Source organism: Pogona vitticeps, chromosome 2 (assembly GCF_051106095.1).
Source record: "Pogona vitticeps strain Pit_001003342236 chromosome 2, PviZW2.1, whole genome shotgun sequence".
NCBI lineage: Eukaryota > Metazoa > Chordata > Lepidosauria > Squamata > Agamidae > Pogona > Pogona vitticeps.
Window position 1 is genome coordinate 136,305,355 of NC_135784.1, and position 14,837 is coordinate 136,320,191.

Below are 14,837 nucleotides of genomic sequence, written 5' to 3' on the forward strand. Positions count from 1 at the left end.
ATGGGATACTAATCTACAAAAGATCATCCTCAAGGGTGCCACAATACTTCTGTATTTTATTTTGTTTTGTTCTTGTGGCTTCTGAAACACTACCTCTGTGAAAATAGTATCTTCCAGAAGCCCCATGAATTGTATCTCAACCACACCCACACACTATCTTTAAAATAATATTTGATGTTTGGCAGTAAAGATTCAGGAGGGGTTCCAAAGGCCCATCCTCATCGCCCATATCACTATCATGATATTTGGCCATGATCTTCTATAAGGACACAAGCTGTTATGTTAAGGTACAGTAGGGCCCCCTTGTCCACTGGATCACTGGTTTCACTTATCCACGTCCAAAATAGTAAAAGAAAAAATCCAGAAAAAACTATTTTCACATGTATTACCAGAACTGGCCACTAGAGGGAGCCAGAACATGCTATGAATACTTATCAATGAAGAATACACAGCATGGTCGCTGGCACCCTCTCGTGGGCAGTTCTGGTAATCGTATTTGCTATTTGTGGTTTTCAGCATCCACAGGGGTCTTGGAATCAATCCCCAGTGGATATGGGGGCCATATTGCTTATGGAGCATTGTTGGTATGGTTTGGTTTAAACAAAATGACAGTGTCCACATGTATTTAAACTTAAATCTATCCATCCTGTTCCTTTAAAAACTATCATGCAACTTTCTGGCACAGCAGTAGAGCATGTATTATTTTTGGTATGCTTCAGCACGATCCTAATTATCTCATTAATGAAGCTGTGGGTGGCATTAGCAAAAGTGACAGCTCAGTGATGCAATAGGTGGGTTGTGACATTAAAAGGGAGGATGGAGACCCCCCCATTTTCATCCTCTTTATTATTGTCATTATTATTTATTAATATTTTCCTAGCTGACACACACAATTCTAATACTATACTGTACTTGGTTGATGCATTGCTCTGTTGATATGCCACTTACTTTCTTTTACAACAACAAAAGGTTAGCTGAATGATAGTTGCGAGAAAAGGCAAGGGAAGAGGAGCTATGTGAACTTCATGGGCTCCCCCGCCACAAGACAGCGCAGTCGCAGCTGAGGAGGACGAGGGTGGGGAAACGGATGGCTAACCTCCCTTCCATTTCCCCAACATTTCCCCCTCATACCAGTACTGCTGCCACGAGACTGCTCTGTCTTCCCCACCCTCTGCTGATGCCTCCTTACTCACTGGTAAGCTGTTTAAATTTTACTCAGGAGTAAAACAGGAACTCTTACACACAAGTAAACCCTTCTTGCAGGAGAATGAACATCTCTGGTGTGACTGGAAAGAATCACTCAAGGGAAAGATGAAATAAATCCCACTGAAGATAAGAAACTTTTAAATGCACACCAGACAGCTCCGAATTCCTCTGTCTGTACTCAGTTCACCATCAAGGGTGGACAAAAAGCCCGTACACAGGTGGCACTTTGCAGCTCTGTAAAGGTTTTGTCCACTTCCGCAGGGCCAGTAAGATGAAGGGTATCCAGTAACTCGTGATACACAGAATTTTGAGCATCTTTCAGAATGGTGGCTGATAAACTAGATGCCAAGTCTGAGCTGTGTTTTCTCTCATGCCTTTTTTTTTAATTGGCAAAGGCCACAATCTCATTTTTGTTTATCTGGAAGTAAACTGAATTGGTACAATGGGGATCCTAATAAATACATAATAGGTTTGTGCTGTCTTTGCCGTGTCTCCTGCTAATTTCACTCATGGATGATTTGAGATGTACTGGTTGTACAGTATATGATTTTTTTTTTTTGCCATGTGGCTGAAGCTGTGCCTAAATAGCTTGGTCTTGTGGCTTAGTCAGATATATTACTTTGTATGTTGGCAAATCTGCATCCAAGTGTCTTACAGTGTAACACAGAATGACACAAAGAATGGCTTTTTATTTCATTGCATCCGGCTACAAATTGATTCTAGCAGAGGCAGTGGAAGCTTAGTGTGAGAAAGCTGAATAAAGTTATGCTGGAATAACTTTATTACACCTGTTTTTTATGTTTAAAAGAATGTGTCATAAGTGTGTTTGCTCCCCCAGGTTATATACAAAGAATTTTGGCTTCTGTATGTATCCTCATGATATCTGAAGAAGCAATATTCAAACAGTTTGTTACAATGCAGATTCAGCTGTGTATGTCTGAGGAAAACGTCCGTGCAGTGCAAATAAATAAATAAAGAACATTGCTGCTTTCTTCTATCTGCAAGTTCTGCTCAATGTAATGTACTGTTGGAATTCTTTGGGATCTTCCTTGTGCTGTTTTTTCTTTTCACAGTCACCTGAATTCAGTAATTTGCTACAGAGCCATGTTGAAAACAGCCATATAAAAAAATCTAGTAACTGTCAAGAAAGTGGATATGCCTGCATTTCCCAATACAGTGCACCCAACTTGTTTCAGTTACATTTATTCTCCATAGTGATTACTGATTATTCTGTCCAAATCAAGAGCTGCTTGTGCTCATAAAAACCTTCTATTAAATTCTTCAAATGCCAGTGTAAATACACTCATAGATTTTAATGTGGCTGCACATAGGACCCACTAAAATACCTTTTTCTCAGGGATCTGCTGTCCCAGATAAGTTTTCTTGTGAAATCTGTCTCACCCTGCACCCTCGTTCCCACTTTCTTAATGGGAGGAACTGATTGCAGACTTTCAGTGTTCATTGCCCATTGGCTAGACCTTGCAAATACTTTCTATATTGAAGCAGTCACCTATGACTAAGTGCCTACCTCCAGAGATTTTAAAGAGGCTGATTTATATGGCCATAAGGACAGTGCCAGGGACTAAGGTGTGACTATGCTGGAAAGCCAAATCAGACTGATTTGTCTTTGCTGCAGTTGGATTGGCAGTCTGTATTATGTTTGAAATTGCAACCAGTGATAACACACGATCCGTGGATTGATTTGGGGATTCACCATTCATACTGGATACAATGTGATTTGCATTCCAGCTCACAACTCCCCCTTCTTTCCTCTGCTCCTGCCTTTGCCAATCCTGATATATAGGGTGTAAATGTGGGGAATAATAATGAGGACCTAGCAATAAGATGATAGTGTGATCTAGAGCTACATAAGAGTCTCTTTTATTTAATTAAAAAGATCAGAGGATGATCAGGGGAGCAGAAAGGGTGCAAGGACATGTTTGCTGGGTCCTGAACATCATGCCCCAAATGCCAAAACCCCAAAACGCCTCCTTGTAAAGGATCTGCCATCTTTACAAAAATGTATCACAACTAACCACATGGGAAAAAGACTGTTGCAATTGTTCGTATTTTAAAAAGTAGAAGCCACTCTTCCCCCCATGGCAGAAAAGAAAAAGCTGCTTTGGGAGCAAAAAGGGCTGGACTGATTTGAATAAGCCTTTGCATCATGTGGTCAGTTAAAAAAAAGACTTTGAATTCACCAATTTTATAAGTGGAGCAAATTCTGTGGTATTTAAACTTGTAGTCACAGCCACAGTTGGCAACAGTCTCTCACAGAACAATACCCCCCCGCAACACACAGGAAACCTGTTCTACCAGTTTACACCTTGCTTGCTTTAGCTTTCTGAGTTTTGTGTTTTAGTGACACATCACCTGTTCTCATATAAGGTGGTGTTCTTTTGTGACAGCCAAATATTAATCCAGTGTGGTAGAGTTTCTTACCATCTGTTGCTTTATAAATTCTCCTTTAATAATGCATCTGCTGCTAAAACACCAGGAAATTATTAGCTACGACATTTTTTTAGTTTAAACAAACATATCTCTTTCCCTTCACCCTTCCCAAACATAATTTCAAGCCACTGACTGCTTAGGATAACCACTCCAGGGCAAAAGCTGTTGTTTGCTTTTTGAGCTTTTATTATGTCGATTGCACAAGCCGTTCAGCACTGACTGCTTGTAGTCACTGCCATTTTGCTAAATTGAACAATATTCGTGAATCTGTAGTGACTGAAGGGCTGTGTTCACATCTTCTTGAAGAATCCTTTTTTCAAGACTTTCTTCAAAACGTTCTTACAGAAGAAGAATAGCCTTTTGTTGAGAGATAAAGTAATAGTGTATGCACACTTTGTGTATAGATGGAAGGCCTTGTGCAGACTGCTGTTGTTGTATCTATGAACCTGTATCCGTCTGTGTAGTTTCTAATGACTGTTCCAGAAAATACAGTACGTATTTAACATCTAAAAGATACGGAAGAAATGTAGGCAGAACTTCAGCTTTGCAGCAGACTGTTCTTTCCACCTCTGCTCCTTATAACCTCCCACTGCTCCCATTTCCTGTGATCTTGCTTTTCCATATTTCTTTCTTTCCATTTTCCTTATTCATGTCTCTTCAAGAATCATATATTGTACTAATACTGCAGTCACATTTGACCTATGTGTCCATGTTTTGTTGCTTTCATAGTATCACATTTAATGTTCTCTAGCTATGGCTTTTAGTAAGACTCTGATGTCTACCTGCTAACTTTATATGCTGATCAGTTCAAGGGTAAGGCCAGTGCACAAAGCTGTGTCGGTTATAATTGTTTGTTTAACCTACTCCCTTGTGTGGCTCCCAAGTAATTTCTTGCAATATTTATGTCTCTGCAGCCTGTAGAAGCAACAGATGATGCCTTCTGGGACCAGTTCTGGGCAGATACAGCTACTTCAGTCCAAGACGTCTTTGCTCTGGTTCCTGCTGCAGAAATCAGAGCTGTGAGGGAAGAATCCCCTTCAAATTTGGCTACTCTGTGTTATAAGGTGTGTTCCAAGCGCTTTTTTCCCCCTGTTGACATTCAGTTGTGGAAACACCTGTTTGTTTTAAGGTGGCCTCTGGGCAAAGGTGAGCTCATCCAAGACAAGATGATTGTTCTTAAAATCAATGATAATGTGACATTACCCTTTGTAATGTACCCCGATCATGATTGCTTGATGTTTTTCTCCATTGCTCAGGACCACTCGGGGGCCTAGTCCATATTTGGACCACAGTACAGGGGAGTGGTTTTTAAAACCCTCTCATTCCATTCCTCCATGCTAGTGTTTGCTCTTGAAGTATCTACTGTGTTTCCCTAAAAATAAGACAGAGTCTTATATTAATTTGTGCTCCCAAAAATGCATTAGAGATTTTGAGGAAATATTTTATTTTTTTCATGTACAACCATCTACATTTATTCCAAATACAGTCATGTCATCTTCTTCTGGTTGCTGCACAAGGGTGGAGGGCAGGGTTTCCCTTAACTGGGGCTTATTTTTGGGGGTAGGGCTTATATTATGAGCATCCTGAAAAATCATACTAGGGCTTATTTTCAGGTAAGGTCTTATTTTTGGGGAAACGGTATTTGCAGCTGAAGGTTGGGTGGCTGTACAGACGGACAATCTAGAGTGAAAACAGTACAGACAGAAATTCTAGGGTGGATATACTGGGGTGGTTGGTTGTTTAATGGAGAGTAAAATCATCAGAGTCAACATTTTGGCTAATGTCACCTCACTTTAACGCAAAGGTATACTGTCTTGGGGTTGGTGGAGAGGAATTAGGTGGTGTGGTGTTGATGAGCTCAGCTTTGCAAATAAATATATATCCTGAATACAATTTCTTCAAGTAGTCAGCATCCTTTCTGATTCTTGATCCTATGCATATATAAGTATCTGGAGTGAGAACTCCTTAAAAGTATTGCAGTTGTAACCCAGATCTGTGCATGTTTTCTCTTGCCTTGCAGACTAATTCTGTCTAAGGCCGATTGCTACTGCTAATCCTTTTGAAGTGAGCTAGAGCTTTCGTGTTTGTCTGCCCTGCAGGGCATTGATAGTTTGACTCCATTTTGGTTTTTTTGAGATTACCATAAACCACAGCTGACAATGGATCTGTTGAGCTGCCTTTCTGTGCCTTGATGTCAGTTTAGGCTGTTTTATATCTTTGGAATCCTGTGACCCCTCGCAGAGATGTGCATACTAGAGGAGCAGTGCCTGGAACACAGCACTAGCTGGAGAAAAATTGCTTTTCCTTAACTTAGGGGTGGGCAACTGGGGTTTTCTAGCTGGGCTGTAGCTCCCAGTAGCCCAGGCCCTCAAAGCCAATAGTGTGGGGTGACAGGGTTCCAATCTGACAAGAGGGCCACAGTTGCTGACCCCTGCCTTAAATGTTGAGGCTGGTCTTTCTTGCAATCCCATAGGGACACACTCATCCATGTTTTCCAAGTTGTCACATTTTGAGAAAATGTTCTTTTGAGAAGATAGTTGTGTTATATGATGAAGCCAGTAGCAACAAGAAATGAGTGCCTTAGGCAATAAGAAATAATGTGGTGTGATGAAGATGGAATATGCTTGTTAAAAACCACTGTTATTTTGGACAATTCTTAGTAGCGGGATGTCCATGGTTTCCACCATTTGCTTTATCTCCATTGCTCCAGGCAGTGGAAAAACTGGTTCAGGGAGCTGAGAGCGGCTGCCATTCTGAAAAGGAAAAGCAGATTGTCCTGAATTGCAGCCGCCTTTTGACCCGCATCTTGCCCTACATCTTCGAAGATCCTGACTGGAGAGGCTTCTTCTGGTCCACTGTCCCTGGAGCTGGGCGAGGAGGGGTGAGTATCTGCCAGGCTGCATTAATTCCTTTTCTGGGATTTTGAAGAGCGTGGAAAGCAAAGCCCCTCATTCGTCAAAATGTAGTCAGTCAAATCTGAGTGTATTTGACTTCTAAATCACATTTACCTCAGGCAAGAACATCTAATTCAGGCCTGCGCAAGGCTGTATTGTCTCATATGGTTTCCTCTGATCTGTGCAGCATTCTGCTTTCTAGAAAGGAGCAGTGCAGTGTGTTTGTTGAAGGATTAGTGGAGAGGGCTGGTGAAGCAGGAACCTGGTTTTGCCCAAATTTCTCACTTAAAAACAAAATCCATCCCAAAGCTGCAGACAGGAGTAAAAGAATTCCCCGTCCTTGTATTCACCTTTCGGATTTTAAGCCCTTACCTGTATCTCTTTAGGTAGGAATGGGAGGTGAGAATGAAACATGCATAGTCCTATGAAGGACAGTGAAAGGTGCCTTTTGTTGTGTTTTAGGCAATATCAGTTGCTGAATGTTGTGTTTTATTCAGCATTCTACATTTGCTTACTCAGTGTAATTTTGGTCTGTGGTTGCAGTGGGAACTAGCAAGGACTGATTGTACTATTGATCAATTGTTCTAAGTCATGCATATTCAGGGCCAGTGAACAAGCCTTGCAGTAGCTTTAGGTTCAGTAAGGCTATAGGTCATTTTATATGTTATTGGACGGCAACTCTGTTTCCACAGTACCTGCAGTCCTAATACGCCGGAGTGACCTATAGCGCCTTGGAAACTAAGAGTAGTATAGCTCTGCAAACTGAAGCACGAGTTTGAATCCCCCTGTGCATTATGGGAAGGAGGCCAGCCGAGATCACCCAGCAGTTGTGTGGTGATGGGGTTACATGCCCTACCACCTGGTTGGTCATGAGCAGTTATATGTGCCCACAGTGCCATGAAAAGTAAGGGATTGGTAAACCAAATCTAAGTTTTTTTTTTTAAATCTAGAAAACTTTGGGAGTTGGAATTCGCTTGATGGTGAGTAATAACTATTCAAGAGCAAGAACACACTACACTGACTTATTCTTAAGAATACAGTTGTATTTTCTCTCCAATAGCCCCAAAGCTACTTTTCTTCTAATCCCATATCCCTCTAAGAACAGCTTTGGAAAGTGAGAACTCCTTTGAATGCTGCACATGTGTCCTCTGTGTGGAGATTAGAAAACATAAAATTAGCATCGAAGGTGACTTGGATTTATCTTAGTGTTGTTGGAATAAAAGTTGTTGGAAATAAAGTGTTGTTGTGATTTGCAGTAGCTTGTGAATCACTTTTGCCTGCTTTTCCCTAGCCCTAACCCTAACCCTAATTTTTTTCGTTTAAAAAAACAGACTTTATTAAAAACCAAGTGCCATCATCTTGATTTTAACCACAAGGCTATCGTGCTATCCTCCAAACCTCTCAGGTTCTATCAGGTGACCAGATCTGGCAACATAGGGCCATTTTTACAGCCAAGTAGTAGCCATTCAGCCAGTATTTTTTTTTAATGGCAGTTGTCTAGCTTTCCTAAGAAAGCCGACTTTCTTAGTTGGGCTTTCCTTATTATGAATTGGAAAGATTTTTGATTGTGTCATCAATCATTGTGTAGCCAAAAAATAATCATATTAATGCATCATCTCGTCAGTTCTGACTACCTGTCCAGGTTTTTCTGGCTGTAAGAGTATTCAGAAACAATTTACCATTCCTTTCTCGGGGTGGCCTAGGATTGGCAGTTTGCCCAAGGCTACTGAGGCTAGGGAGGCACAGTGGGAAATTGAACTCCCACCATCTGGCTCTGCAGCCAGATACCTCACTAACATGGGAAATTTCTTTTTTAATCACAATTTTATTCAACTGAAAATATCCAGAAATCCCTTTCTGCCACAGATCTGTTGTATGACTTGCTTGCAAATTGCTCTTTAAGGCAGTTGCAAAGATGTATATGCTATCAGCCTGGCAGATTTCTTTTACAACTGACCTTGATCAGTTCATTCTTTGGGAACTGAACGCCAAGCCTCTGACACCTAAACCACTGAGCTAGCCAGCCCGCCTTGGAGAGATTGTCGTCTGATTTAAAAGTATAGCCTTGCTGATAATCTGCTAAAAGTTACAATCATTGAAATCCTGGGATAGGTATGCAAATAGTTTTTCTAAAGTAAATAACATGTGTATGAACTGATTGGGAGGGAAACGTATCGGACTGTGTTCTTCCCAGAACATAGTCCGATGTGTTGCATTGAAATAATCAGGAGCTGAAGAGGCATAACTGTGCTTTTGTCTTTCCTCCACTTGTTTCAGTGAAGCTTGTGGTGGAGAAACTCCTACTCAAGAAGGGTGGTCAGGATGTTCTGACCAGTACTTAAGAGATGGGTATTAAATATTCAGTTGCAGGACAGGGCTCTGTCATCAGCATCACCATTGTCAAAATGAAGTGACTGACTGATGTCGGCAATTAAACCAAGCCGTGCTTTGAGCCCTTGAGATCCTAATTTCCCTTTTCTGATCTCAAAGCTCGTGGGAAGCCTCTGCCGCTGTTGTTCTGCTCTCATCTTTTGTGTCCGTGTCTGCACTTGGAATGCTTTTATTGGTTGCTTTGCTGTGGCACTAGACAACGTCAGATCAATGCCCATCATTACCCTAGTCCGGCCTCCTTGCCACGAGTGGAGGGCTCCGTGTCGTGCACAAGCTGATACGGGCCTGGCTGTCACAGATAAGCTTCTGTTGCTCTTCTGGCAGAGGGAGATGAGCTTTGAGCAGGGGTGTTGTAGGTCTGCAGACAGGGCATGCGGTTCCCTTGGAAACAGTTGCAGGCCTGTGACTGAAGCAGCAGCATCAAGATTAGAAGAATAGGCCTTGATTTGGATGCCTGGAAGCATACAGATTGTTGCAACCCTGCAGGAGGATGTTTGTTCTGCCTCAGCAACCTAAGAGGATTTGCTCGCTGAGTAACTGCTGTTGCTTCATTCTGGTGCATCACACATGAAGTTACACATAATGTTTAAATTATACTCCTGGAAAATGTCATCTAGCATCATTGAAGCCAAAGCCGTAGAGCTATATTATGTGATCTGGGGGAACGGAGCCTGCTTTAGTTTTCCACTACACCATCTGCATTAATTTTGCCTCAGCTAGAATTTTATTAATGAAATATACAGTGGTGCCTCGACTTACGAAATTAATCCGTATTGGAACGGTGGCCGTAACTCAAAAATTTAGTAAGTCGGAGCACTATTTCCCATAGGAATGCATTGAAAACCATTTAATCCGTTCTGGCCAAAAAAAAAATCACAATAAAATAAAATAAACTGCAAGCCCCTGGGGCTAGAAAAACAACAAAACAAATCCAAAAATTTGCTGTGTAGGCTTCCTGGACTTCCAAAGCACTGGCATCCGGCGTGACGGTCAGGGCACCTTTAGCTGGGGAAGGCGGCACTTGGTGCGGCGTTTGGGGCAGCTTTGGAAGCCCGGGAAGCTGGCACCCGGTGCGGCTTTGGAAGCCTGGGCATCCGGCACCCGGTGCAGCGGTTGGGGCAGCTTTGGAAGCTGGCATCCGGGGCAGCTTTGGAAGCCCGGGCATCCAGCACCCGGTGCGGCATTCAGGGCAGCTTTGGAAGCAGCTGCCAAAACCGCCCCGACTGCCGCACTGGGCGCTGACTTCCCGGGCTTCCAAAGCACTGGCATCCGGCGTGGCGGTCGGGGCAGTGATGGAAGCCTGGGAGGCTGAGCCTCCCTTCTCCTAACTATTGGGGCAAAGAAGCAGCCTCTTCACCACCAATGGTTTGAATTTCCCACCCTTTCCCCCTGCCTTTTTGTTTTCGTAGGTCAAAGCTCCGGCCGCAAGTTGAAGCAAAATTTTGCAGCCGGAGCTTTTTTCGTAACTCAAAATTTTCGTAAGTAGGGACGTTCGTAAGTCACGGCCCCACTGTATTGTGCTTCATGCAATTCCATCCCCCTATTTGTTGAAAAGTATAACAATCTCTTTGATATTGCAGTCATCGCTTTTGTAATAATATTAGGGATTGCAAGAGAATCACTTTTTCTTTGGGTGCATACCTGGTGGCAAAATAGAAACACTGAGTTATTAAATGAATTCAGGTCAGTCAGTCATGAATCTGTCCCTTAGTAGTGACTTGTCTGATACCTTTAGGAAACTGATAGAAGAGGCATGTTGGAGATGGACACACCCCCATTAGTCACTTGTACCCAACCAATGGTAGAAAAGCATGGAAATTCCATTTGTCTGTTATTCCGCTTATTAACCATAAAATTGGTTAATAATGGTCATTTACTCATATGCCATTTATTTTACTAATACTTTGTAGTGGGCGTCACGTTCAGATTGAAGATACAGTACTGTAACTTATTCTTGATTTGCAGGGAGATGAAGATGATGAGAATGCAAGGCCGCTGGCTGAATCGTTGCTTTTGGCCGTTGCAGATTTACTTTTCTGTCCAGAATTCACTGTCCAGAGCCATCGAAAAAGCAATGTGGTAAGTTGAACAGCTTGTTTTGCTTCTATTCTGACAGAGCTGGCTTCTAATAAGAATGCTAAGAATTGCGTTCTCCATGTAAGCCAACTGTAATACTTTCACCTCCTGAATTAAAATGGACTTCCCAGAAAACGAAATTGTGGTTGCCCTGGACTGTCCTTCTATTAAGGATCATTTGCCATTGGAAATATAGAATTCTGATACATCTGATACATGTGGAAAGTATTGTTTGGTGGAAAGTATGCTAATTATGGGGTATCAAAATCTCTTTTGGTACAAAATGCATTAGGATTGCCAGCTGGACATGGGAAAAAAAAGTTGGTTAACCTGATTCTGTGCCTTTAGTGGAAGATTGCTGAAGTGATTCCCCCCCCCCGCCTCCCATGACATGGAACTAAACTTTATAATTAGCTAATTGCAGCAGATCAAATACTGTTGTAAGGACAGCTACAGCAGCAGGTTTAGAAATGGTCAATTATAATTGTGCCGGATAATGTTCAGCACAATGTTCCTCAGTCTGCTTATTTAGGATGCATGTTTTAGACAAATTGTTGATCTACAGTAAATCAATCTATGTGTCTTTTTTTAATCCACAAGGACTTAAAGAAACTTCAAGCTAGTGTCTATGGGTTGTATCGTGCAGTGTTGCTTGTACCTAATGTTTTGTAGTGTAGAAATGATTGTTGCGTGTCACTCAGTATCTCCGGCACAATTGTGGAAAAACTGAATAAAGAATAGTGACTCACACAGGACAGTGACTTGCAATAGGGCTTACTGTGACTAACACTGAATCTGCCACTTGTGTCTTAATATTTTTGTATTGCATGAGGAAATGGTAGTTTTTTGGGGTCTCTGCCTTTGCTAACCTTGCATGCTGCTCCTAAGCTGCAGCCGTGTGTGTGAGGTAGACTAGCCTGAATATTTAGCCTGGTCTGCTAAATTAGGCAGCATCTCCCTTTCATGGGAGATTTGCATTGTTTGTTCAAAGACCCATTGAAGTTGCCTGGGACAGGACGTGCAAAGAACATTGCTGGCAGGGTGGTCTGGCAGTGCTGGGTGAACCATAACCATGGCTGGGAGGGTGGCACTGTCCCCATTGTTGTATCATAGGCCTCTTAGGGATTGTCATCATTCTAAGAAAGACACAGTCTCTCACTGTCTCGTGGAAGGCAGAGGCTATATGCATTTTAAAAATTGTGCATCTAGTCTAACTGTCTGAGCAGTACATACACATTGCACCTTTATTGTTTCTGGCCATAGGCCTTTACAAAGGCAGACTTACATAAAAACGGTTAAAACAAAAGGATGCCCCGGGGTCAGTAAACCCGTTCTGGGAATTGTGGCATAGTGTATAATATCAAAGTCACTATATTCAACATTTATGTAATATTATGAACCTTAACAAATCGAAGTCTCAACTTCTTAGCTGCCACAGCAAATTGTGCGACAGAGTATGTAATATACAGCTGTGTATCAGCGAGTAGTTTTACTATTATTTTCATTGAAGTACAGTTGGGATACAGCTAAATAATGGGAGACAAAAATCTTTCTCTGGGGTTTTCATAGAGAGGACAGAGTAATAAGTATTGTAGTGAGTTAGGTCCTCAATCTGATTGCAGCCATAGACATATTTCTGCTCCTCCGCTGGGATTCCTGTATACCTCCCTTCAAGATATGCTGTGCTCATCTGCCCAAATTTAAATTCTGTGAATGCTATGCGGATCTGAGGAAAAGTCAGTGACTCAAAATACACTTGGTTTTGCATGATTCAACTGAAGTTGGGGGTACCAGGTGGAAAAATGGGACCCGACAATAACAGCCCTGTCCTGACTGGCATCAAAGTTGAGAATCCGGTTTCGAAGGTCCCGGGGGGCTAGAATGATGAATTTTTCCAGGGGGAGGTTATAGGCTTTTATTTTTTGGTAGCACTGTTGTGCCCATCCACCAAACTGTAGTTCTTCTAGCCAGCAGCACTTTGTCAAGGAGGTTGTTCAATCTGTACCAGAATCTAAAATAGGCTAGGTCTGTTGTTTTAGCAGCAATTGAAGGAAGGCCTAACTCAGCTCTGAGATGAGCTGAGGGAATTCCCGGAGGGAGCCCCAGTATTAGCCTCATGAATTTATTCTGCAAAATTTCCAGTTTTGGCTTAGCTGCTTCTCCCCATAATTCTACCTCATAAAGCATTTGTGCTAAGATTTTGACAGAGAACACCTTGACTGCAGGATTTATCAGTTGTCCTCTACTATAAAAAATCTTTTTACTGTAGTTGCCCTATCGAATCTGGAGCTCAACAATATAGTGGCATTTAGATGTAGTTTCCAAGAGAGTTTCTCACAAAAGTGGATGCCCAGATATTTAAAGGATTGAACCTGTTCAATGACATGCCCATCCAATGACCAATTATGTTTAGGGGCTCTCTTCCCATACACCATGATCTTTGTCTTAGTGTAGTTGATTTTTAGCCGTTCCTCTTTACAGAGCTGCCCAAATTTAGATAGCATTCTTTGAAGGCCAATTTTGTTCAGGGATGGCAAAACGATGTCATCGGCATAAAGCAACATGGAGATCTTTCTACAGCCAATGGTTGGGGAGAAAAAAGAGGGGGAAACCATTTGCGGGATCAAGCTGTTTATATAGAAGTTGAAAAGAAAGGGTGCTAATACAGATCTGCTGTGATAGAGCTTCTTGTTGTGTGAGCAGCACCCCTTTCCTAGAATAACGCAAACCCTGTCAAGGCCTCTAAATGGCAACCCTTAAATGGATTCTAAAACCTGAACTCTGTTCCCCCGCCTTCTTTTTTACTTTATTTTATAATGTTGCCATCACTTCTAGAACTGTTTGCTCAGTTACTGTAGATCTGTAAAGGAACAACATCTCTTTGCTATGTTGTGGAACATAGCAAAGCGATTGAACTGGCACATTATCTTTTTATCAAAGTGCTTTTAATGAGAGGAGGGGGAGGGAAAGACTTGAACTTTGATAACACAGGAGGTGACATGCCCTGCACCGGTTCCACTTTCACAGGCTTCTATTTTAAATTCTGAAAATTTTACTTGGAGTGTTTTTTTTTAACATCTGGAATTTTTTTGAAAATATATTGCTATTTTCACTCTAGGACTCTACAGTGCTACTGGAACTGAAAAGTGTGGTTCCATATTGTATAATCTGCAACGGTTGTACACAGCAGTGCACTTAGGAACTAGATGGGAAGCTGAAAATGTGCATGGGTGCAACTATCTAAAGCAAGGGTCCCCAACCCCTGGTTCGCAGCCCGGTGCTGGTCCGTGGCCTTGGCAGGACCCGGCCATGGAGACAGATCTTCCGCCCCCCCCCCCGCACACACTCCTCCACACGCACGCCCACCTGCAAGCATGCCCCACCCGCGAGCATGGGGGGTGCCCCTCCCCTCAAGTGATCCGTGGTTTGGAAAAGTTTGGGCACCACTGACCTAAAGAACACACAAAGAATACAGTGGTGGTGGACTGGGGATCTTGGAACAAGATATGAGTATTGATTGCTTTGGCCTTGAATTTCATGTGATTTTTGTTGCACTCATAAAATTGAGAAATATGTATGATATTAGCTTTTTTCAGTCTGCGGAACAGTTTACAGCATGCAGGGGCTATGCAGATTTTATTTTTTTTTTCTTTTAGTTTCAAGCAGTGCAATCTGACAGGATCTAGACAGCACTCTTTTCTTACATGTTAATCTTTTTTGGCCCTTACCTAAAGTGTCACGTGTCCTGCTGTGCCTCTCTCACTTATCACTTTTTGGAACTCTCCAGACCATGACTAGAAATGCAAAAGGAAAGGGAAA

The 14,837-nt window shown here is 42.2% G+C and overlaps 1 protein-coding gene across 1 annotated transcript in view; it reads left to right on the forward strand.

Annotated features, from left to right (window-relative positions):
- HID1 (HID1 domain containing) overlaps nucleotides 1–14,837 on the forward strand; it is a 45,189-nt gene that overhangs the window by 6,399 nt on the left and 23,953 nt on the right. The window contains exons 2-4 of the mRNA XM_072990573.2: nucleotides 4,572–4,721; nucleotides 6,368–6,538; nucleotides 10,908–11,021. Of these exons, the coding sequence (XP_072846674.2) occupies nucleotides 4,572–4,721; nucleotides 6,368–6,538; nucleotides 10,908–11,021 (435 nt within the window). The remainder of the gene's footprint in view (nucleotides 1–4,571; nucleotides 4,722–6,367; nucleotides 6,539–10,907; nucleotides 11,022–14,837) is intronic.